This window comes from Zosterops lateralis (assembly GCF_965231275.1).
Source record: "Zosterops lateralis genome assembly, chromosome: 29".
In the NCBI taxonomy this organism is placed as follows: Eukaryota; Metazoa; Chordata; class Aves; order Passeriformes; family Zosteropidae; genus Zosterops; species Zosterops lateralis.
The window spans coordinates 4,219,044-4,242,304 of NC_139789.1; the positions used below are offsets into that span (position 1 = coordinate 4,219,044).

Genomic DNA, 23,261 nt, shown 5'->3' on the forward strand with positions numbered 1-23,261 from the left:
CATTTTAGAGTGGGAAAAATTCGATTTTGGGTGGGAAAAATCCAATTTTAGTCAGGAAAAAAAAGCCCTAGATACAACAAACCCCAACCCCACCAACCCAAAACCGCACCAGGGAATAAAAACTGAATTTTCCCTTTGGAAAACGTGGAATTTTGGGTTAATTTTGGGGGATTTCGGGCCCTGACCAGGATGAGGTTGTGCTCGGGGAGGCTGCAGGTTGGAAAAGGTGGAATTTTGGGGGAATTTTTTGGAATTTTTGGGAATTTCAGGCCCTGACTGTGCTGAGGTTGTGCTCGGGGAGGCTGCAGCTGGAAAAGGTGGAATTTTGGGGTAATTTTGGGTAATTTTGGGGGAATTTGGGGGAATTTTGGGGAATTTGGGGGGAATTTTGGGGAATTTTGAGGCTGCCTGCTGGAAAAGGAGGATTTTTGGAGTAATTTTTGGGAATTTGGGGTCATTTTGGGGAATTTTGGGGCCCTGACTGTGATGAGGTTGTGCTCAGGGAGGCTGCCTGCAGGAAAATGTGGAATTTTGGGGGAATTTTGGGGGAATTTTGGGGGAATTTGGGTTAATTTTGGGGTTTTTTGGGGCCCTCACCGTGCTGAGGTTGTGCTCGGGGAGGCTGCAGGCTGGAAAATGTGAATTTTTGGGTAATTTTGGGTTAATTTAGGGTTTTTTGGGGCCCTCACCGTGCTGAGGTTGTGCTCGGGGAGGCTGCAGGCTGGAAAATGTGGATTTTTGGGTTAATTTTGGGGTTTTTTGGGGGTCTCACTGTGCTGAGGTTGCGCTCAGGGAGGCTGCCTGCAGGAAAAGGTGAATTTTGGGGTAATTTTGGGTTAATTTTGGAGATTTTTGGGTTAATTTTGAGTATTTTCAGGCCCTGACCGTGATGAGGTTGTGCTCGGGGAGGCTGCAGGCTGGAAAAGGTGGATTTTGGGGTAATTTTGGGGAATTTTGGGGTAATTTTGGGGTTATTTTGGGTTAATTTTGGGGAATTTCAGGCCCTCACCGTGCTGAGGTTGTGCTCAGGGAGGCTGCCTGCAGGAAAATGTCAATTTTTGGGGTAATTTTGGGTTTTTTTGGGGGAATTTGGGGGAATTTCAGGCCCTGACTGTGCTGAGGTTGTGCTCGGGGAGGCTGCAGGCTGGAAAAGGTGGATTTTGGGGTAATTTTGGGGAATTTTGGGGTAATTTTGAGTAATTTTGGGGAATTTTGTGCCCTGACCGTGCTGAGGTTGTGCTCAGGGAGGCTGCCTGCAGGAAAATGTGATTTTTTGAGTTAATTTTGGGGAATTTCAGGCCCTGACCGTGCTGAGGTTGTGCTCGGGGAGGCTGCAAGTTGGAAAATGTGAATTTTTGGGTTAATTTTGGGGGTTTTGGGGGGAATTTTGGGGTTTTTTGGGGGTCTCACCGTGATGAGGTTGTGCTCGGGGAGGCTGCAGCTGGAAAAGGAGGATTTTTGGGGTAATTTTGGGGTTTTTGGGGGGAATTTGGGGTTTTTCAGGCCCTGACTGTGCTGAGGTTGTGCTCGGGGAGGCTGCAGGTTGGAAAAGGTGGAATTTTGGGGTAATTTTGGGTAATTTTGGGGGAATTTTGGGGAATTTGGGGGGAATTTTGGGGAATTTTGAGGCTGCCTGCTGGAAAAGGAGGATTTTTGGAGTAATTTTTGGGAATTTGGGGTCATTTTGGGGAATTTTGGGGCCCTGACTGTGATGAGGTTGTGCTCAGGGAGGCTGCCTGCAGGAAAATGTGGAATTTTGGGGAAATTTGGGGGAATTTTGGGGGAATTTGGGTTAATTTTGGGGTTTTTTGGGGGTCTCACTGTGCTGAGGTTGTGCTCAGGGAGGCTGCAGGCTGGAAAAGGTGGATTTGGGGTAATTTTGGGGATATTTGGGGTAATTTTAGGTAATTTTGGGTTAATTTTGGGGGATTTCAGGCCCTGACCGTGATGAGGTTGTGCTCAGGGAGGCTGCAGCTGGAAAAGGTGGAATTTTGGGGAAATTTTGGAGGAATTTTGGAGATTTTTGGGGCCCTCACCGTGATGAGGTTGTGCTTGGGGAGGCTGCCTGCAGGAAAATGTCAATTTTTTGGGTAATTTTGGGGTTTTTTGGGGGAATTTGGGGGAATTTCAGGCCCTGACTGTGCTGAGGTTGTGCTCGGGGAGGCTGCAGGCTGGAAAAGGTGGATTTTGGGGTAATTTTGGGGTAATTTTGGGGTAATTTTGAGTAATTTTGGGGAATTTTGTGCCCTGACCGTGCTGAGGTTGTGCTCGGGGAGGCTGCAAGTTGGAAAATGTGAATTTTTGGGTTAATTTTGGGGGATTTCAGGCTCTCACCGTGCTGAGGTTGTGCTCGGGGAGGCTGCAAGTTGGAAAATGTGAATTTTTGGGTTAATTTTGGGGGTTTTTGGGGGAATTTTGGGGGTCTCACCATGATGAGGTTGTGCTCGGGGAGGCTGCAGCTGGAAAAGGAGGATTTTTGGGGTAATTTTGGGGTTTTTGGGGGGAATTTGGGGTAATTTTGGGGAATTTTGGGGGAATTTTGGGGAATTTGGGGGGAATTTTGGGGAATTTGGGGGGAATTTTGGGGAATTTGGGGGGAATTTTGGGGAATTTTGAGGCTGCCTGCTGGAAAAGGAGGATTTTTGGAGTAATTTTTGGGAATTTGGGGTAATTTTGGGGAATTTTGGGGCCCTGACTGTGATGAGGTTGTGCTCAGGGAGGCTGCCTGCAGGAAAATGTGGAATTTTGGGGGAATTTTGGGGGAATTTGGGGGAATTTGGGGGAATTTTGGGGTTTTTTGGGGGTCTCACTGTGCTGAGGTTGTGCTCGGGGAGGCTGCAGGCTGGAAAATGTGGATTTTGGGGTAATTTTGGAGAATTTTGGGGTAATTTTGGGGTTATTTTGGGTTAATTTAGGGTATTTTCAGGCCCTCACCGTGCTGAGGTTGTGCTCGGGGAGGCTGCAGGCAGGAAAAGGAGGATTTTTCGGGTAATTTTGGGGTTTTTTGGGGGAATTTGGGGTATTTTCAGGCCCTCACCGTGATGAGGTTGTGCCTGGGGAGGCTGCAGCTGGAAAAGGTGGATTTTGGGGTAATTTTGGGTTAATTTAGGGTATTTTCAGGCCCTGACCGTGATGAGGTTGTGCTCGGGGAGGCTGCAGGCAGGAAAATGTGGATTTTGGGGTAATTTTGGAGAATTTTGGGGGAATTTTGGGGTTATTTTGGGTTAATTTTGAGTGTTTTCAGGCCCTGACCGTGATGAGGTTGTGCTCGGGGAGGCTGCAGGCTGGAAAATGTGAATTTTTGGGTTAATTTTGGGCTCTCACCGTGATGAGGTTGTGCTCGGGGAGGCTGCAGGCCTCGATGTGATCCTGCAGCAGCTGCTGAGAGAAATTCTGGTGCATCTGAGCGGCCTCGTGAGCGTCCATGGCATTGCCACACGCCTTGTTCAGGTCTGGGGAGGGAAAAAAATACCAAAAATCAGCTCAAAAAAAAGCCCAAAATTTCGCCCAAAAATTACCAAAATTCAGCCCAAAAACCCCAGAAAAAAATCCTGAAATTAAACCAAAAAAATCCTGAAATTAAACCTAAAAAATCCCAAAATTCAGCCTCAAAAAAATCCCGGAATTCAGCCCAAAACAATCCTGCCCTGGGTTTGGATTTTGGGAATTAAATCCCAAAAATTCCTTGGGATAAAGGGGAATAAAATCCCAAAATTCCCAAGAATTCCTTGGGATCTGAGGTTTTTTTATGGATGATCCCAGATCCCAAATTCCCCCAGAGCTGCACATTCCCACCCTCGGGATCAGCTCCAGCTTTTCCCTGGAATTCTCATTTCCTTTCCCTGCAATTCCCATTTTTTCCCTATAATTCCCATTTTTCCCCTATAATTCTCTTTTTTTCCCTATAATTCCCTTTTTTTCCCATTTTTCCATGACACTCCTCCACCTCCCACCCTCAGCATCAACTCCACATTTTCCCTGGAATTCCCATCCCCAAAATCCCTTTTCCCAGATCTATTTTTTGGGATATTCCCAGACCCCAAATTACCCCAGAGCCATCGGGATCAGCTCCAGCTTTTCCCTGGAATTCCCATTTTCCCAAAGACTTTTTCCCAGATTTTTATGGATAATCCTTGATCCCAAATTCCCCCAGAGCTGCACATTCCCAACCCTTGGAATCAACCCCACATTTTCCCTGGAATTCCCATTTCCTTTCCCTGCAATTCCCATTTTTCCAAAGGTTCCTTCCCAGTTTTCCAGGATATTCCCTGACCCTTCAACCTTGGGATCAAATCCACATTTTCCCTGTAATTCCCATTTCCTTTCCCTGTAATTCCCATTTTTCCCCTATAATTCCCTTTTTCCCCCTATAATTCCCATTTTTTTCCCTATAATTCCCTTTTTCCCCCTATAATTCTCATTTTTCCCCTATAATTCCCATTTTTTCCCTATAATTCCCTTTTTCCCCCTATAATTCCCTTTTTCCCCCTATAATTCTCATTTTTCCCCTATAATTCCCTTTTTTCCCTATAATTCCCATTTTTCCCCTATAATTCCCATGCCATTCCCTGACCCCCCACCCTGGGAATCTTTTCCACCTTTTCCCTGTAATTCCCATCCCCAAAATGCCTTTCCCAGATCTATTTTTTGGGATATTCCCAGATCCCAAATTCCCCCAGAGCTGCACATTCCCACCCTTGGGATCAAATCCACATTTTCTCTGTAATTCCCATTTTTTTCCCTTTAATTCCCATTTTTTTTCCCTATAATTCCCATTTTTTTCCCTTTAATTCCCATTTTTTCCCTATAATTCCCATTTTTCCCTATAATTCCCATTTTTTCCCCTATAATTCCCTTTTTCCCCCCGTAATTCCCATTTTTCCCCCTATAATTCCCATTTTTTCCCTATAATTCCCATTTTTCCACGCCATTCCCTGACCCCCCACCCTGGGAATCTTTTCCACCTTTTCCCTGTAATTCCCATCCCCAAAATGCCTTTCCCAGATCTATTTTTTTGGGATATTCCCAGATCCCAAATTCCCCCAGAGCTGCACATTCCCACCCTTGGGATCAAATCCACATTTTCTCTGTAATTCCCATTTTTTTCCCCTTTAATTCCCATTTTTTCCCTATAATTCCCTTTTTTTCCCCCTATAATTCCCATTTTTCCCTATAATTCCCTTTTTTCCCCCGTAATTCCCATTTTCCCCTATAATTCCCATTTTCCCTATAATTCCCTTTTTTTTTCCCTTTAATTCCCTTTTTTCCCCTATAATTCCCTTTTTTTTCCCCTATAATTCCCTTTTTTTTCCCCTATAATTCCCTCTTTTTCCCTCTAATTCCCATTTTTTTCCCTTTAATTCCCATTTTTCCATGACATTCCTTCACCTCCCACCCTCAGCATCAACTCCACATTTTCCCTGTAATTCCCATCCCCAAAATCCCTTTTCCCAGATTTATTTTTGGGAAATCCCAGTGTTACCCCTGAGCAGGGCCGAGGACCAGAGCTGCACCGACATGTCGGGGATTTTACTGGCCAACTGCATCGCCGGCACCACCATGTTGTTGCTTTCCTGCAAAAAAAAAAAAAAAAACAGGGAAAAAAAGGAAAATTTGGGGATTTTTTTCTGGGATTTTCTTTGGAATTTTTCCAGGGATTTTTGTTTGATTTTTGGGCTCACCCTGTGGTTGCCCAGCACAGAGAAAATGTCACCCAGCAGCACCAGGAGGTCAAAAAATCCCATTATTTCTATTCATATCGCAGTTTTCTTTGGGATTTTCAGGGGTATTTTTCCAGGAAATTTTTTTGTAGGATTTTTTCTGGGATTGGGGAGGGATTTGGGAATTCCCCTGTGGTTTCCCAGCAGCATCAGGCAGCAGGAATGGGACTTTTGCCCAGAAAAATTCCATTATTTTGACCCAAATTCTGATTTTCTTTGGGATTTTTTCCGGAATTTTTCCAGGATTTTTGTGTGATTTTTGTGGGATTTTGGGGAATTTTTTTGTGTGATTTTGGGCTTACCCTGTGGTTTCCCAGCACAGAGAAAATGTCACCCAGCAGCACCAGGAGGTCAAAAAATCCCATTATTTCTGTTCCTATCCCGATTTTCTTTGGGATTTTCTTTGGGATTTTTCTGGGATTTTCTTTGGGATTTTTCCAGGGATTTTTGTGGGATTTTTGTGTGATTTTTGGGCTCACCCTGTGGTTGCCCAGCACAGAGAAAATGTCACCCGGCAGCACCAGGAGGTTAAAAAAACCCCATTTTTTTGACCCAAATTCCGATTTTCTTTGGGATTTTTTCTGGGATTTTCTTTGGGATTTTTCCAAGGATTTTTCCAGGGATTTTTGTGGGATTTTTTGTGGGATTTGAGGAATTCCCCTGTGGTTTCCCAGCACACAGAAGATTTGGCCCAGCAGCACCAGGGAACAGGAATGAGATTTGATTTCCCAGAAAAATCCCATTTTTTTGACCCAAATTCTGATTTTCTTTGGGATTTTCTTGGGGATTTCTTCTGGGATTTTGGGGAATTTTTTTGTGGGATTTTTCTGGGATTTAGGAGGAATTTTTGGGCTCACCCTGTGGTTTCCCAGCACAGAGAAAATGTGACCCAGCAGCACCAGGAGGTCGAAAAATCCCATTATTTCAGCCCATATCCCAATTTTCTTTGGGACTTTCTTTGGGATTTTTCCAGGAATTTTTTGTAGGATTTTTTCTGGGATTGAGGAGGGATTTGGGAATTCCCCTGTGGCTCCCCAGCAAGACCAGGGAACAGGAACGGGATTTTTTTCCCCAGAAAAATCCCATTATTTTGACCCAAATTCTGATTTTCTCTGTGATTTTTGGGAGGATTTTCTTTGGGATTTTGTGGGATTTTTTTGTGGGAATTTTTTGGGGATTTTTGTGGGATTTTTGGGCTCACCCTGTGGTTGCCCAGCACAGAAAATGTCACCCAGCAGCACCAGGAGGTTAAAAAATCCCATTTTTTTGACCCAAATTCCGATTTTCTTTGGGATTTTCTTGGGGATTTTTTCTGGGATTTTGGGGAATTTTTTTGTGGGATTTTTGTGGGATTTTTGGGCTCACCCTGTGGTTTCCCAGCACAGAGAAAATGTCACCCAGCAGCACCAGGAGGTTAAAAAAAATCCCATTTTTTTGACCCAAATTCCGATTTTCTTTGGGATTTTTTCTGGGATTTTTCCAGGGATTTTTTGGGGGATTTTTCCAGGATTTTTGTGGGATTTTGGGCTCACCCTGTGGTTCCCCAGCACGTAGAAGATGTGGCCCAGCAGCACCAGGAGGTTAAAAAAAATCCCATTTTTTTGACCCAAATTCCGATTTTCTTTGGGATTTTTTCTGGGATTTTTTGTGGGATTTTTCCAGGGATTTTTGTGGGATTTTTCCAGGATATTTGTGGGATTTTTTGTGGGATTTGAGGAATTCCCCTGTGGTTTCCCAGCACAGAGAAAATGTAACCGAGACCCACCAGGGAACAGGAATGGGATTTTTTTTCCAGAAAAATCCCATTAATTCCACCCATAATTCCATTTTCTTTGGGATTTCCTTTGGGATTTTTGTAGGATTTTTTTTTGTGGGATTTTTGTGGGATTTTGGGACGGATTTGGGAATTCCCCTGTGGTTTCCCAGCAGCATCGGGCAGCAGGAATGGGACTTTTGCCCAGAAAAATCCCATTTTTTTGACCCAAATTCCGATTTTCTTTGAGATTTTTCCAGGGATTTTTTGTGGGATTTTTTCAGGGATTTTTCTGGGATTTGGGAGGGATTTTTGGGCTCACCCTGTGGTTGCCCAGCACGTAGAAGATGTGGCCCAGCAGCACCAGGGAACAGGCTGTCAGGCGGTTCAGGTCCTCGGCGTTCGACATCTTCAGAGTCTCCCGCAAAAAACGCCTGGAAAAAACAAAAATATGGGAAAAAAATTGGGGATTTGAGGAATTCCTGGGAATTTCTGGGGGGGGGTGGAATGGCAGGAGTTGGGAGAAATGGGCTTAAAGAAAGGGAATGAGATCCCCAAAATTCCTGAGGATTTTTAAGGATTGTAGGAAATAAAATTCCCAAGGATTCCCAGGGATTGAAGGGAATAAAATCCCAAAATTCCCAAGGATTCCCTGGGATTGAAGGGAGTAAAATCCCAAAATTCTCAAGGATTTTACAAGGAATAAAATCTCAAAATTCTCAAGGATTCCTTGGGATTGCAGGGAACAAAAATTCCAAGATTCTCAAGGATTCCAGGGAATAAAATTCCCAAGGATTCCCAGGAATTGAAGGGAATAAAATCCCAAAATTCTCAAGGATTTTACAAGGAATAAAATCCCCAAATTCCCAAGGATTTTGCAGGGAATAATAATCCCAAGGATTCCGTAGGATTGAAAGGATTAAGAGTCCCAAAATTCCCAAGGATTCCTTTTTTTTTCCCATTTTTCCCTCATTTTCCCTCACATTTTTCCCACTTTTTCCCTCATTTTTCATGCACTTTCCTTCACATTTTCCTCACATTTTTCCTGCATTTTTATCCCACTTTTCCCTCATCTTTCCTCACATTTTCCCCTCATTTTCCCCACATTTTTTCCTGCATTTCCCCTCACATTGCTTCTAGATTTCCTCACATTTTCCCCATATTTTTCCTCACATTTTTTCCCATGTTTTCCCCACATTTTCCATGCACTTTCCCCACATTTTTCCCACTTTTCCCCCCAATTTTTCCTGCACCTTCCCCCACATTTTTCCACTTTTTCCCACGTTTTCCCCATATTTTTCCTGCATTTTCCAGTTTTTCCCACTTTTTCCCCACTTTTTTCCTGCATTTTCCTCTCATTTTTCCCATTTTTCTCCTAAATTTTCCCTCATTTTCCCCCACTTTTTTCCTGCATTTTCCCCACATTTTTCCCAATTTTTCCCCACAATTTCCTCACATTTCTCTCACTTTTCCCTCACATTTTCCCTCACTTTTCCCACATTTTCCTGCATTTTTCTTGCTTTTCCCTCACATTTTTCCTGCATTTTCCCCACATTTTTCCCACTTTTTCCCCCCAATTTTTCCTGCACTTTCCCCACATTTCCCCCTACTTTTTTCCTCACATTTTCCTGCATTTTTCTTGCTTGTCCCTCACAATTTTACTGCATTTTCCATCATTTTCCTCACTTTTTTCCTGCATTTTCCCCTTATTTTCCTCGCATTTTCCCTCATTTTTCCCACATATTTTTCCCGCATTTTTCCCACTTTTCCCTCACATTTTTCCCACATTTTCCCCAAATTTTTCCTGCAGTTTCCTCACATTTTCCCCACTTTTTTCCTGCATTTTCCTCTCATTTTTCCCATTTTTCTCCTAAATTTTCCCTCATTTTTCCCCACTTTTTTCCTGCATTTTCCCCACATTTTTCCCAATTTTCCCCCACAATTTCCTCACATTTCTCTCACTTTTCCCTCACATTTTTCCTGCACTTTCCTCACATTTTTTTTTGCTTTTTCCCCTCATTTTCCCCACTTTTTTCCTGCATTTTTCCCTCATTTTCCCCACATTTTTCCCACTTTTCCCCCAATTTTTCCTGCACTTTCCTTCACATTTTTCCTGCATTTTTCCCACATTTTCCCTCGCATTTTCCTTCACATTTTCCCACATTTTTCTTTCACTTTCTCACATTTTTCCTGCATTTTCCCCTCACATTTTTTCCACTTTTTCCTCACATTTTCCCTCATTTTTCCCTGCACTTTCCCCACATTTTCCCTCACATTTTTCTAACACTTTTCCTGCACTTTCCTCACATTTTTTCTGCTTTTTCCCTCATTTTCCCCCCATTTTTCCCCGCACTTTCCCCTCATTTTCTTCACTTTTCCCTCACATTTTTCCCACATTTTCCCCAACTTTTTCCTGCACTTTCCCCCACATTTTCCCACTTTTTCCTTCACATTTTTCCTGCATTTTCCACATTTTCCCCACATTTTTCCTGCATTTTCCTCTCATTTTCCCTCCCATTTTTCCCACTTTTCCCTCAATTTTTCCCCACATTTTCCCCACTTTTTTTTTTACATTTTTCCCACATTTTCCCTGCTTTTTCCCCCCATTTTTAGGTTTTTTCTCACTCACTTGGCCTCGTTGTACCTCCCCTGGAAGAAGGAGAAAAGGCCCCGGATGTAAAAAGCCGCAGCCCGGAGACAGTGGGAGCTGTGGGCACAAAAAAATGATAAAAAAAATCAAATTTCCACCCAAATTTTGGGGAATTCCACCCCAAAATCCAACTCCCCACTAAAATATTCCATTTAAATCCCACCTTTAGCTTTTTCCTTGGCATTAAATTGGATTTTTTCCCATTTTAACACAAATTTTTGGGATTTTTTTTAGGATTTCTCACCTCACTGGGAAGTTGTGGTCGGGATTTATCCTTTCCAATAAACTGTAGAGCTGGAAAATGGAAAAAAATCATATTTTTTTCACCTCAAAACAGTGAAATTCCACCCAAACCACCCCAATTTTATCGCAATATTGAGAATTTTAGGCTTGTTTTGACCCCAAAAATCAAATTTTATCCCAAATCTCCTCCAATTCCACGAAAATTCCTGGATAATAATTGAATTCCAACCTAAAACTTGCAGCTGGTGGGTCTGAGAATGAATTTAATTAATTAAATGATGGCAAAAATATTTGGAAAAAGTCAAATTTCAGGAATTTTCTCTACAGAAAATTGGGATTTTTCACTGTTCAGATACAGGAGCTGCTGCCAGACAAGACCCTGATGGCAAAAACCCCCAGGAAAATCCAAATTTCAGGAATTTTCTCTACAGAAAACTGGGATTTCTCATTTCCCTGATGACAAAAACCCCCAAGAAAAGTCAAACCCCAGGAATTTTCTACACAGAAAACTGGGATTTCTCATTTCCCTGATGAAGGAGCTGCTGCAAGTGAGACCTTGATGACAAAAATATCCAGGAAAAGTCAAACCCCAGGAATTTTCTCTACAGAAAATTGGGATTCCTCATTTCCCTGATGACAAAACCCCAGGAAAATGCAAATCCCAGGAATTTTCTGTACAGAAAATTGGGATTTTTCACTGTTCAGATACAGGAGCTGCTGCCAACAAGGTCTGCATAACAAAAATACCCAAGAAAAGTCAAATTCCAGGAATTTTCTGTACAGAAAATTGGGATTTCTCACTGTCCTGATGACAAAACCCCCAGGAAAAGTCAAACCCCAGGAATTTTCCCCAGGAAAAGGCAAATTCCAGGAATTTTCTCTACAGAAAATTGGGTTTTTTCACTGTCCTGATGACAAAAACATCCAGGAAAATCCAAATTTCAGGAATTTTCTCTACAGAAAACTGGGATTTCTCATTTCCTTGATGACAAAAAATCCCAGGAAAAGTCAAACCCCAGGAATTTTCCCCAGGAAAATGCAAATCCCAGGAATTTCTCTACAGAAAATTGGGATTTTTCACTGTTCAGATAAAGGAGCTGCTGCCAACAAGGTCTGCATAACAAAAATACCCAAGAAAAGTCAAATTCCAGGAATTTTCTGTACAGAAAATTGGGATTTCTCACTGTCCTGATGACAAAACCCCCAGGAAAAGTCAAACCCCAGGAATTTTCCCCAGGAAAAGGCAAATCCCAGGAATTTTCTCTACAGAAAATTGGGATTTTTCACTGTTCAGATACAGGAGCTGCTGCCAGACAAGACCTGGAAAATCCAAATTTCAGGAATTTTCTCTACAGAAAACTGGGATTTCTCATTTCCCTGATGACAAAAACCCCCAGGAAAAGTCAAACCCCAGGAATTTTCCCCAGGAAAAGGCAAATTCCAGGAATTTTCTCTACAGAAAATTGGGTTTTTTCACTGTCCTGATGACAAAAACATCCAGGAAAATCCAAATTTCAGGAATTTTCTCTACAGAAAACTGGGATTTCTCATTTCCCTGATGACAAAAACCCCCAAGAAAAGTCAAACCCCAAGAATTTCCCCCAGGAAAAGTCAAACCCCAGGAATTTTCTACACAGAAAATTGGGATTCCTCATTTCCCTGATGAAGGAGCTGCTGCAAGTGAGACCTTGATGACAAAAATATCCAGGAAAAGTCAAATTCCAGGAATTTTCTTTACAGAGAACTGGGATTTCTCACTCCCCTGATGACAAAAAATCCCAGGAAAAGGCAAATCCCAGGAAATTTCTCTACAGAAAATTGGGATTTTTCACTGTTCAGATAAAGGAGCTGCTGCCAACAAGGTCTGCATAACAAAAATACCCAAGAAAAGTCAAATTCCAGGAATTTTCTGTACAGAAAATTGGGATTTCTCACTGTCCTGATGACAAAACCCCCAGGAAAAGTCAAACCCCAGGAATTTTCCCCAGGAAAAGGCAAATTCCAGGAATTTTCTCTACAGAAAATTGGGTTTTTTCACTGTCCTGATGACAAAAACATCCAGGAAAATCCAAATTTCAGGAATTTTCTCTACAGAAAACTGGGATTTTTCACTGTCCTGATGACAAAAAATCCCAGGAAAACCCAAACCCCAGGAATTTCCCCCAGGAAAAGTCAAACCCCAGGAATTTTCTGTACAGAAAATTGGGATTCCTCATTTCCCTGATGACAAAACCCCCAGGAAAAGGCAAATCCCAGGAATTTTCTGTACAGAAAATTGGGATTTCTCACTGTCCTGATGACAAAACCCCCAGGAAAAGTCAAACCCCAGGAATTTTCCCCAGGAAAAGGCAGATTCCAGGAATTTTCTCTACAGAAAATTGGGTTTTTTCACTGTCCTGATGACAAAAACATCCAGGAAAATCCAAATTTCAGGAATTTTCTCTACAGAAAACTGGGATTTCTCATTCCCCTGATGACAAAAACCCCCAGGAAAAGCCAAACCCCAGGAATTTTCCCCAGGAAAAGTCAAACCCCAGGAATTTCCCCCAGGAAAAGTCAATCCCCAGGAATTTTCTCTACAGAAAATTGGGTTTTTTCACTGCTCTGATGACAAAAACCCCCAGGAAAAGTCAATCCCCAGGAATTTTCTCTACAGAAAATTGGTTTTTTTTCACTGCCCTGATGACAAAAACCCCCAGGAGAAGTCAAACCCCAGGAATTTCCCCCAGGAAAAGGCAAACCCCAGGAATTTCCCCCAGGAAAAGTCAAACCCCAGGAATTTCCCCCAGGAAAAGTAAATCCCCAGGAATTTCCCCCAGGAAAAGTCAAACCCCAGGAATTTCCCCCAGGAAAAGTAAATCCCCAGGAATTTCCCCCAGGAAAAGTCAAACCCCAGGAATTTCCCCCAGGAAAAGTCAAACCCCAGGAATTTCCCCCAGGAAAAGTCAATCCCCAGGAATTTCCCCCAGGAAAAGTCAATCCCCAGGAATTTCCCCCAGGAAAAGTCAATCCCCAGGAATTGTCTCTACAGAAAATTGGTTTTTTTTCACTGCCCTGATGACAAAAACCCCCAGGAAAAGTCAAACCCCAGGAATTTTCCCCAGGAAAAGGCAAATTCCAGGAATTTTCTCTACAGAAAATTGGGTTTTTTCACTGTCCTGATGACAAAAACATCCAGGAAAATCCAAATTTCAGGAATTTTCTCTACAGAAAACTGGGATTTCTCATTTCCCTGATGACAAAATCCCCCAAGAAAAGTCAAACCCCAGGAATTTCCCCCAGGAAAAGTCAAACCCCAGGAATTTTCTGTACAGAAAATTGGGATTCCTCATTTCCCTGATGACAAAACCCGCAGGAAAAGTCAAATCCCAGGAATTTCTCTACAGAAAATTGGGATTTTTCACTGTTCAGATAAAGGAGCTGCTGCCAACAAGGTCTGGATAGCAAAAACTCCCAGGAAAAGGCAAATCCCATAAATTTTGTCCATAGAAAATTGGGATTTCTCATTTCCCTGATGACAAAACCCCCAGAAAAAGGCAAACCCCAGGAATTTTCTACACAGAAAAGTTGAATTTGAGACAGAAAATGGGAAGAATTTTGGGAATATTTGTAGTTTTCCAGCTGATTCCTCCCAAATTCTCACTGCCCCGACAAAAGAAGCTGCTGCCAGCAAGGTCTGAATGGCAAAAATACACAAATAAAGTGGAATTTCAGGAATTTTCTCTATGGAGAACTGGGATTTTTCACTGTCCTGATGACAAAAAATCCCAGGAAAACCCAAACCCCAGGAATTTCCCCCAGGAAAAGTCAAACCCCAGGAATTTTCCCCAGGAAAAGTCAAACCCCAGGAATTTCCCCCAGGAAAAGTCAATCCCCAGGAATTTCCCCCAGGAAAAGTCAATCCCCAGGAATTTCCCCCAGGAAAAGTCAAGCCCCAGGAATTTTCCCCAGGAAAAGTCAAACCCCAGGAATTTCCCCCAGGAAAAGTCAATCCCCAGGAATTTTCTCTACAGAAAATTGGTTTTTTTTCACTGCCCTGATGACAAAAACCCCCAGGAGAAGTCAAACCCCAGGAATTTCCCCCAGGAAAAGGCAAATCCCAGGAATTTCCCCCAGGAATTTTCCCCCATAATTCAGATTTTTGGTCCCCTCTGACCTCCTGGTGCCGGTTCCCCTCGCGGATGTAAACACTGGCCAGGTTGGTGACAATGAACGCCCAAAGCTCCTGGTGGGTTGTCAGCTGGAAAAGAAATAAATTCATTCAGAAATATTTTAATTTTTGATGATTTTCTCCCCTCCCAAATGAAAAAAAAAAATCTCAGTTTAAAAAAAATTATATATTTATGTTTTAGTGTTATAGAAATCCCCCACTTTGATCTAAAGAAAATTGTTAATTAATAAATATTAAAGAAGATTTTTATTCTAAATTCACACTCGGATCTAAGGAAAATCATTAATAAATAATAGAATTAAAGAAGGTTTTTATTCCAAATCCACATTCTGATCTAACAAAAAATCATTAATTAATAAAGGAATTAAAGAAGGTTTTTATTCCAAATTCATGTTCTGATCCAAAGAAAATCATTAATTAATAAATATTTATAAATAATAAATATTAGTATTAAGGAAGGAAATTAGGAAATTCATTAATTAATTCTTCAATCAAAGGAATTAAAGAAGGTTTTTATACCAAATTCACACTTTGATACAAGGAAAACCATCAATTAATAAATACATATTAAGGAAGGAAATTAGGAAATAAATTCCTTTAATTAATTCCTGAATTAAAGAAATTAAAGAAGGTTTTTATTCCAAATTCACACTCTGATCCAAGGAAAATCATTAATTAATAATGAAATTAAGGAAAGTTTTTATTCCAAATTTACGTTCTGAGCAAAGAAAAATCATTAATTAATAAAGAAATTAAGGAAAGAAATTAGGAAATTCATTCCTTTAATTAATTCCTGAATTAAAGGAATTAAGAAAGGTTTTCATTCCAAATTCATGTTCTGATCCAAGGAAAATCATTAATTAATAAATATTAAGGAAGGTTTTTATTCCAAATTCACAAGGAATTCTTTTCCAAGGAAAACCATTAATAAATAATGGAATTAAAGAAAGTTTTTATTCCAAATTTATGTTCTGATCCAAGGAAAATCATTAATTAATAAAAGAATTAAGGAAGGAAATTAGGAAATTAATTCCTTTAATTAATTCCTCAATTAAAGGAATTAAGGAAGGTTTTTATTCCAAATTCACATTCTGATCTAAGGAAAATCATTAACTAATAATGAAATTAAGGAAAGTTTTTATTCCAAATTTATGTTCTGATCCAAGGAAAATCGTTAATAAATAAAAGAATTAAGGAAGGAAATTAGGAAATTAATGCCTTTAATTAATTCCTCAATTAAAGGAATTAAGGAAGGTTTTTATTCCAAATTCACACTCTGATCTAAGGAAAATCATTCACTAATAAATGAAATTAGGAAATTAATTAATTCCTGAATTAAAGAAATTAAAGAAGGTTTTTATTCCAAATCCACACTCTTATCCAAGGAAAATCATTAATTAATAATGAAATTAAGGAAAGTTTTTATTCCAAATTCACACTCTAATCCAAGGAAAATCATTAATTAAGAAATATTAAGGAAAGAAATTAGGAAATTAATTCCTTAATTAAAGGAATTAGGGAAGTTTTTTATTCCAAATTCACGTTCTGATCTAAGGAAAACCATTAATTAATAAAGAAATTAAAGGAAAGAAATTAGGAAATTAATTCCTTTAATTAATTAAGTCCTTAATTAATTAATTAGGTAATTAAACTCTCACCCTGAGGGCCGTGGTGAATTGAGCCTCAGCGTTGTCCATGCAGTTGACAGAGATGCAGTACAGACCCTGGGGAAGAAATACAAATAATAAATTCAATTATTTAATTCATCCCAAAATAAAAGCCAAAAAACGTCCCCAAATTCATGAAAATATTGGGATCAATGAGTCTCAGTGGGGGGAAAATCAGGAATTTGTGCAAAAATTTCCTTTAAAATAAATTATTTATGGGAAAAAAAAAGGTTTAATTTTGCTAAAAAATATTATTTTTTAAAAATAATGGAAAATTCAGTTGACAGAGATGCAGAAAACTGGGATTTCTCACTCTCCTGATGACAAAAATCCCCAGGAAAAACCAAATCCCAGGAATTTTTTCATCGAAAACTGGGATTTCTCATTCCCTTGATGACAAAAATCCCCAGGAAAAGACAAAATCCAGGAATTTCCCCACAAAAAAAAGGGATTTTTTTCTCTCCAGTCAAGCAGGATTTGCTGGAACAACTTTGGATAATGAAAAATGTCCCCAAAGCCACCCAAAATCATCCTGAAATTGATTTTCCAAAAGGTTTTTAAGGCAGGAATGAGTCATAACTCATCAGTGGATGCTGCAGGTCCTGGAATTCCCAAAGAATTTCCCCTGTGGGATGGAGAATTCCCAAATTTTACCCCAAAAAACCTCCTCAGGAGTGAGTTTTTAAACCAGGAATGAGCCACAACTCATCAGGATATTGGAATTCCCAATAAATTCCCTCTGAGGGATAGAGAATTCCCTTTGGGATGCAGAATTTCCAAATTTCATCCCAAAAAACTCACCAGGAGTGAGTTTTTAAGGCAGGAATGAGCCATAACTCATCAATAGATGATGCAGGTCCTGGAATTCCCAATGAATTTTCTCTGTGGGATGGAAAATTCCCAAATTTTATCCCAAAAAACCACCACGAGTGAGTTTTTTAAACCAGGAATGAGCCGTAACTCATCAATAGAAGCTGCAAATCCTGGAATTCCCAAAGAATTTCCTCTGTGAGATGCAGAATTCCCAAATTTCATCCCAAAAAACCTGACCAGGAGTGAATTTTTAAACCAGGAATGAGCCATAACTCATCAATAGATGATGCAAATCCTGGAATTCCCAATAAATCCCTTTTGTGGGATACAGGAATTCCCTTTGGGATGCAGAATTTCCAAATTTTATCCCCAAAAAACCTCTCCAGGAGTGAGTTTTTAAGGCAGGAATGAGCCACAACCCAGCAGGAGATGCTGCAGATCCTGGAATTCCCAATGAATTTCCAATTTTTATCCCAAAAATACACCAGGAGTGAGTTTTTAAACCAGGAATGAGCCATAACTCATCAGGATGTTGGAATTCCCAATGAATTTCCTCTCTGGGATGCAGAATTCCCAATTTTTATCCCCAAAAAACCTCCCCAGGAGTGAATTTTTAAACCAGGAATGAGCCATAACCCATCAGTGGATGCTGCAGATCCTGGAATTCCCAAAGAATTTCCTTTGTGGGATGGAAAATTCCCAATTTTCCCCCCAACTCACCAGCAGGGTGTGCAGCTGGGCAGCGTGGTTGGAGAAGAGCCTGGGGGATTGTTGACACAACTGGCAGACCTGGGAAATCTGGGGGGAAAAATACAAAAATCTCATTTTTTTGGCATTTTTTCTCATTGTTTTAAGTTCTAAATCCCAATCCTCAAATCCAGGATTAAAAGGGGAGGGCTGGATGTGCTTCCTGGAGAGGAAAAAAGGGATTTATTCACATTTTTCCCACTTTCCAGATGGTTTGGAATAATTTTCTCCACCTTTTCTGGAATTCAGAGCCACAAATCATCCCTGAAATGGTTGGAATTTTTCAGGAAAAGTGGGATAAAACCTTCCAAAAAGTGGAATTGGGATGAGTTTCAGGAGGCAGGAGGGATTTATTATTATTATTATTATTATTATTATTATTATTATTATTATTATTATATTACCATTACTATCGTTGTTACTGTTATTATTGTTATTATTATTACTATTATTATAATTACTATTATTATTATTACTATTATTACTATTATTCCAAATAAATGGGTTTGGGATGATCCAGCCCCAGGATTTTAAAATTATTGGAAAAAATGGGGAAAAAAAAAAAAAGTCCATTTTCCTCTGGAACATCATAAATTAACCAGAAAAGAGAAGAAAAAAAAACAGGAAAAATGCGACTAAAAAGGCTCCAGTTTCCTCTGGAATATCATAAATTAATCAAGAAAAAGGAGGAAAAACAGGAATTTTAAAAACTGGGAAATATTTGGACAAGGCAGGAATTTAGAAGAGGAAAAAATCCACTTTGGAATTGGATGGAATTGGGGAAAAAAAAACCCCAGAAGAATCAGGAATTCTCACCAGGAAGGTGCCAATCCAATCAATTATTGATTATCTCATCATCAATTCCAAATAAATATTTCAGAGGAGCCAAAATTCACATTTTCCAAATCCTGAGCACCAACAAACCTGATTTTATCCCTGAATAACCCACAGGAATTCCCAGCTGAGCCCAAAATTCCCATTTTAAAGGCAGTTCCTGGGGAATATTCCCATTTTTTTTTACCCAAAACTGCATTTCCCCTGTTTTAAAGGGGAATATTCCCATTTTGTTGCCCAAATCCTCTGTTTTAAAGGCAGTTCCTGGGGAATATTCCCATTTTTTTGCCCAAATCCCCTGTTTCAAAGTGGAATAGTCCCATTTTTTTTCCCAAAACTACAATTTCCTGTTCTAAAGGCGAATATTCCCATTTTTTTTCCCAAACCCCCTGTTCTAAAGGCGAATATCCCCATTTTTTTCCTAATTTCCCCATTTTAAAGGGGGAATATTCCCATTTTGGGCTGTTACCTCCTGCAGGGCCGTGGCCTTGTGCCCTGTGACCAGCCTGCACATGAAAAAACTGCAATTTCCTGTTTTAAAGGGGAATATTCCCATTTTTGGGGGTTACCTCCTGCAGGGCCGTGGCCTTGTGCCCTGTGACCAGCCTGCACATGAAAAAACTGCAATTTCCTGTTTTAAAGGGGGAATATTCCCATTTTTTTGCCCAAATTCCCATTTTAAAGGGGAATATCCCCATTTTTTTTTCCCAAATCCCCTGTTTTAAGGGCGAATATTCCCATTTTTTGCCCAAATCCCCCATTTTCAAGGCGAATATCCCCATTTTTGGGGGTTACCTCCTGCAGGGCCGTGGCCTTGTGGCCCGTGACCAGCCTGCACATGGAAAAACTGGAATTTCCTGTTTTAAAGGGGAATATTCCCATTTTTTTAACCGAAAACTGCAATTTCATGTTTTAAAGGGGAATATTCCCATTTTTTTTCCCAAATCCCCTGTTTTGAAGGGGAATATTCCCATTTTTTTTTTGCCCAAAACGACAATTTCTCTATTTCAAAGGCAGTTCCTGGGGAATATTCCCATTTTTTTGCCCAAATCCCCTGTTTTAAAGGGGGAATATCCCCATTTTGGGCTGTTACCTCCTGCAGGGCCGTGGCCTTGTGGCCCGTGACCAGCCTGCACATGAAAAAACTGTCATTTCCTGTTTTAAAGGGGGAATATTCCCATTTTTGGGGGTTACCTCCTGCAGGGCCGTGGCCTTGTGGCCCGTGACCAGCCTGCACATGAAAAAACTGCAATTTCCTGTTTTAAAGGGGGAATATTCCCATTTTTTTCCCAAATTCCCATTTTAAAGGGGAATATCCCCATTTTTTTGGCCCAAATCCCCCGTTTTAAGGGCGAATATTCCCATTTTTTGCCCAAATCCCCCATTTTAAAGGGGAATATTCCCATTTTTGGGCCATTACCTCCTGCAGGGCCGTGGCCTTGTGGCCCGTGACCAGCCTGCACATGGAAAAACTGGAATTTCCTGTTTTAAAGGGGAATATCCCCATTTTTTTGCCCAAATCCCCCATTTTAAAGGGGAATATCCCCATTTTTGGCTGTTACCTCCTGCAGGGCCGTGGCCTTGTGGCCTGTGACCAGCCTGCACATGAAAAAACTGTCATTTCCTGTTTTAAAGGGGAATATCCCCATTTTTTTAACCAAAAACTGCAATTTCCTGTTCTAAAGGCGAATATTCCCATTTTTTTGCCCAAATCCCCTGTTTTAAAGGAGAATATTCCCATTTTTTTTGCTGAAATCCCCTGTTCTAAAGGTGAATATCCCCATTTTTTGCCCAAATCCCCCATTTTCAAGGGGAATATTCCCATTTTTGGGGGTTACCTCCTGCAGGGCCGTGGCCTTGTGGCCCGTGACCAGCCGGCACATGATGATGTGCTCGAGCAGGATCACCTGGAAGGACGACAGGATGGGGCTGCAGTCCAGCACTGCGGGGGGAGAGCGGAGACATTTCACCAAAGGGTTAAGGAACGTTTTAAATCCCATGAAAAATACCAAAGAAACCACAAAAAAACCACAAAAAAACTCCAAAAAAACCTCACCAAAAAACCCACCAAACCACTCCCCTCCCACAAAAAAACCCCAAAAAATAAACAAAAAACAACCCCTAAAAAAAAACTAAACCAAAAGCCCCCCAAAAACCCCCCAAACAAAAAATGCCCCAAAAAACCAAAAAAGACTCCAAAAAAAACCCCAAATCACCCCAAAAAACGGAACAAAACCCACCAAAATAACCCAAAAAAAAAACCCCAAAACAAAACAAAAAATCACCCAAAAACGCAAAAAAAAACTTTAAAAAAACCCCCAAAAAACAAAAAACGCCCCAAAAAACTCAACAAAAACCCACCAAAAAACCCACCAAGCCACCACCCCCCACAAAAAAAACCCCAAAACAAACAAACAAAAACCAACCCCTCAAAAAAAAAAAAAACAAAAGCCCCCCAAAAACCCCTAAACAAAAAAAAAAACAAAAAATGCCCCAAAAAACAAAAAAGACTCCAAAAAAAACCCCAAATCACCCCAAAAAACGGAACAAAAACCCACCAAAATAACCCAAAAAAAAACCCCAAAACAAAACAAAAAATCACCCAAAAACGCCAAAAAAAAACTTAAAAACTCCCCCCAAAACCCCAAAAAACAAATAAAAAACGCCCCAAAAAACTCAACAAAAACCCACCAAAAAACCCCCCCAAAAAAACCCAAAACAAACAAAAAACCCTCAAAAAAACCAAAACAAAAAACAACCAACAAAAAAACCAAACAGAAAAACCCACCAAAAAATCCCCCAAAACCCCCCTCAAAAAAACCCTAAAAACAAAACAAAAAAAACCCTCAAAAAACCACCAAAAAACCCCAAAACAAACAAAAAAAACCCCAAAAAATCCAACCAACCAACCAACAAAACTCCCTAATTCGAATCAAACAAAAAAAACCACCAAAAACTTAATTTCTTATACTCCAAACCCACCACCCACCCTTAAAAAAATCACAGTTTTAATCTCAATTTTAATCTCAATTTTAATCTCAGCCTGACCCAGCAGCTCCACAAAGCCGCAGATTGGCTTTAAATTAAAAATATATGAATATAATGAAATAAATAATGAGATTTTAATGGTTTTTAACCCTTTTTCCTCTTACTTTTGAGCTTCTCCAGCTGCATGAGAGCCTTGTCTGTGTATTTCTGAGCCTTCTCCAGGTACCCAGCCTGCATGGAGTGCATCACTGTCACCTGCAGGGGAGGAAAATTGGGATTATTCATTGGCATTAATTAATTTAATTAAAGGAATTGATCCCTGTCATTGATTCCTTTGAAAATCCCAGGAAATTCTCATCCCTGGAAAGGTCTGGAATATCCCAGGATGGTGAGAAAAGGGTGGAAATTGATGATTTTTAGGTTTTTTTCCCACCCCAACCATTCCAAAATTTATTTGTGCAGAGAGGGAAAAGCTGGGAAGTCACAAAATTCCTCAAATCCCAGATTTTTTAATATAATTTAAGGATTTTGGAATAATATCCCAAGAAATTGAGTAAAATCTTTCAGCAATTCCCAGCCCAGCTTTTTTATAAGTTTTTATCCCACCCCAATCATTCAACAATTTATTTGTGCAGAGAGGGAAGGGCTGGGAAGTCACAGAATTCCTCAAATCCCAGATTTTTTAATATAATTTAAAGATTTTGGAATAATCTCCCAAGGAATGGAGTAAAATCTTTCAGCAATTCCCAGCCCAGCTCTCCTGGTGTGGATAAAAGTCACTGCAGGGGAGGAAAATTAGGATTATTAATTGGCATTAATTAATTTAATTAAAGGAATTGATCCCTGTCATTGATTCCTTTGAAAATCCCAGGAAATTCTCATCCCTGGAAAGGTCTGGAATATCCCAGGGTGGTGAGAAAAGGGTGGAAAATGATGATTTTTATAAGTTTTTTCCCATCCCAACCATTCCACAATTCCTACAATTTATTTGTGCAGAGAGGGAAGGGCTGGGAAATCACAGAATTCCTCAAATCCCAGATTTTTGCATTTCCAGGATTTATTTGTGCAGAGAGGGAAGGGCTGGGAAGTCACAGAATTCCTCAAATCCCAGATTTTTTAATATAATTTAAAGATTTTGGAATAATATCCCAAGAAATGGAGTAAAATCTTTCAGCAATTCCCAGCCCAGCTCTCCTGGTGTGGATAAAATTGAGCTGAAGTGGTTCTGCTTTGTACAAAAGACTCAATTTCCCTTTTATTCAGGTATTAGTTAATCAATTAATTAATCATTAACTTAATTAATTCCCATTTCTAGCCTAAAATCTCCTCACAAACTGAGCATCACCCCACGGACATTGAGGGGGAAAAAAATCACCAAACAGCTGATAAAATTAAACCAAAGTGGCTCTGATCTGTACAAATAACTCAATTTCCCTTTGACTCAGGTATTAGTTCATCGATTAATTAATTATTAACTAATTAGTTCCCATTTTTCCAGGCTGGAATCTCCTCTCACACAGAGCAGCCCCATCAGCATCACCCCACAGAGGGAAAAACAGACAAAGAAATGACAAAATTCAGCCAAAGCAGCTCTGATTTGTACAAGTAACTCCATTGCCATTTGATTGGGGTATTGATTAATTAGTTAATTAGCTATTTATTAATTAATCCCCAT

The 23,261-nt window shown here is 40.2% G+C and overlaps 1 protein-coding gene across 1 annotated transcript in view; it reads right to left on the reverse strand.

Annotated features, from left to right (window-relative positions):
• Positions 1-23,261, reverse strand: part of MAU2 (MAU2 sister chromatid cohesion factor) — a gene marked incomplete at its 5' end in the record, with an annotated part of 33,930 nt that overhangs the window by 1,439 nt on the left and 9,230 nt on the right. Inside the window, 10 exons of the mRNA XM_083879856.1 lie at positions 3,325-3,452; positions 5,483-5,573; positions 7,796-7,907; positions 10,103-10,180; positions 10,368-10,417; positions 14,523-14,606; positions 16,196-16,261; positions 17,738-17,815; positions 20,437-20,540; positions 21,751-21,841. Of these exons, the coding sequence (XP_083735982.1) occupies positions 3,325-3,452; positions 5,483-5,573; positions 7,796-7,907; positions 10,103-10,180; positions 10,368-10,417; positions 14,523-14,606; positions 16,196-16,261; positions 17,738-17,815; positions 20,437-20,540; positions 21,751-21,841 (882 nt within the window). The remainder of the gene's footprint in view (positions 1-3,324; positions 3,453-5,482; positions 5,574-7,795; positions 7,908-10,102; positions 10,181-10,367; positions 10,418-14,522; positions 14,607-16,195; positions 16,262-17,737; positions 17,816-20,436; positions 20,541-21,750; positions 21,842-23,261) is intronic.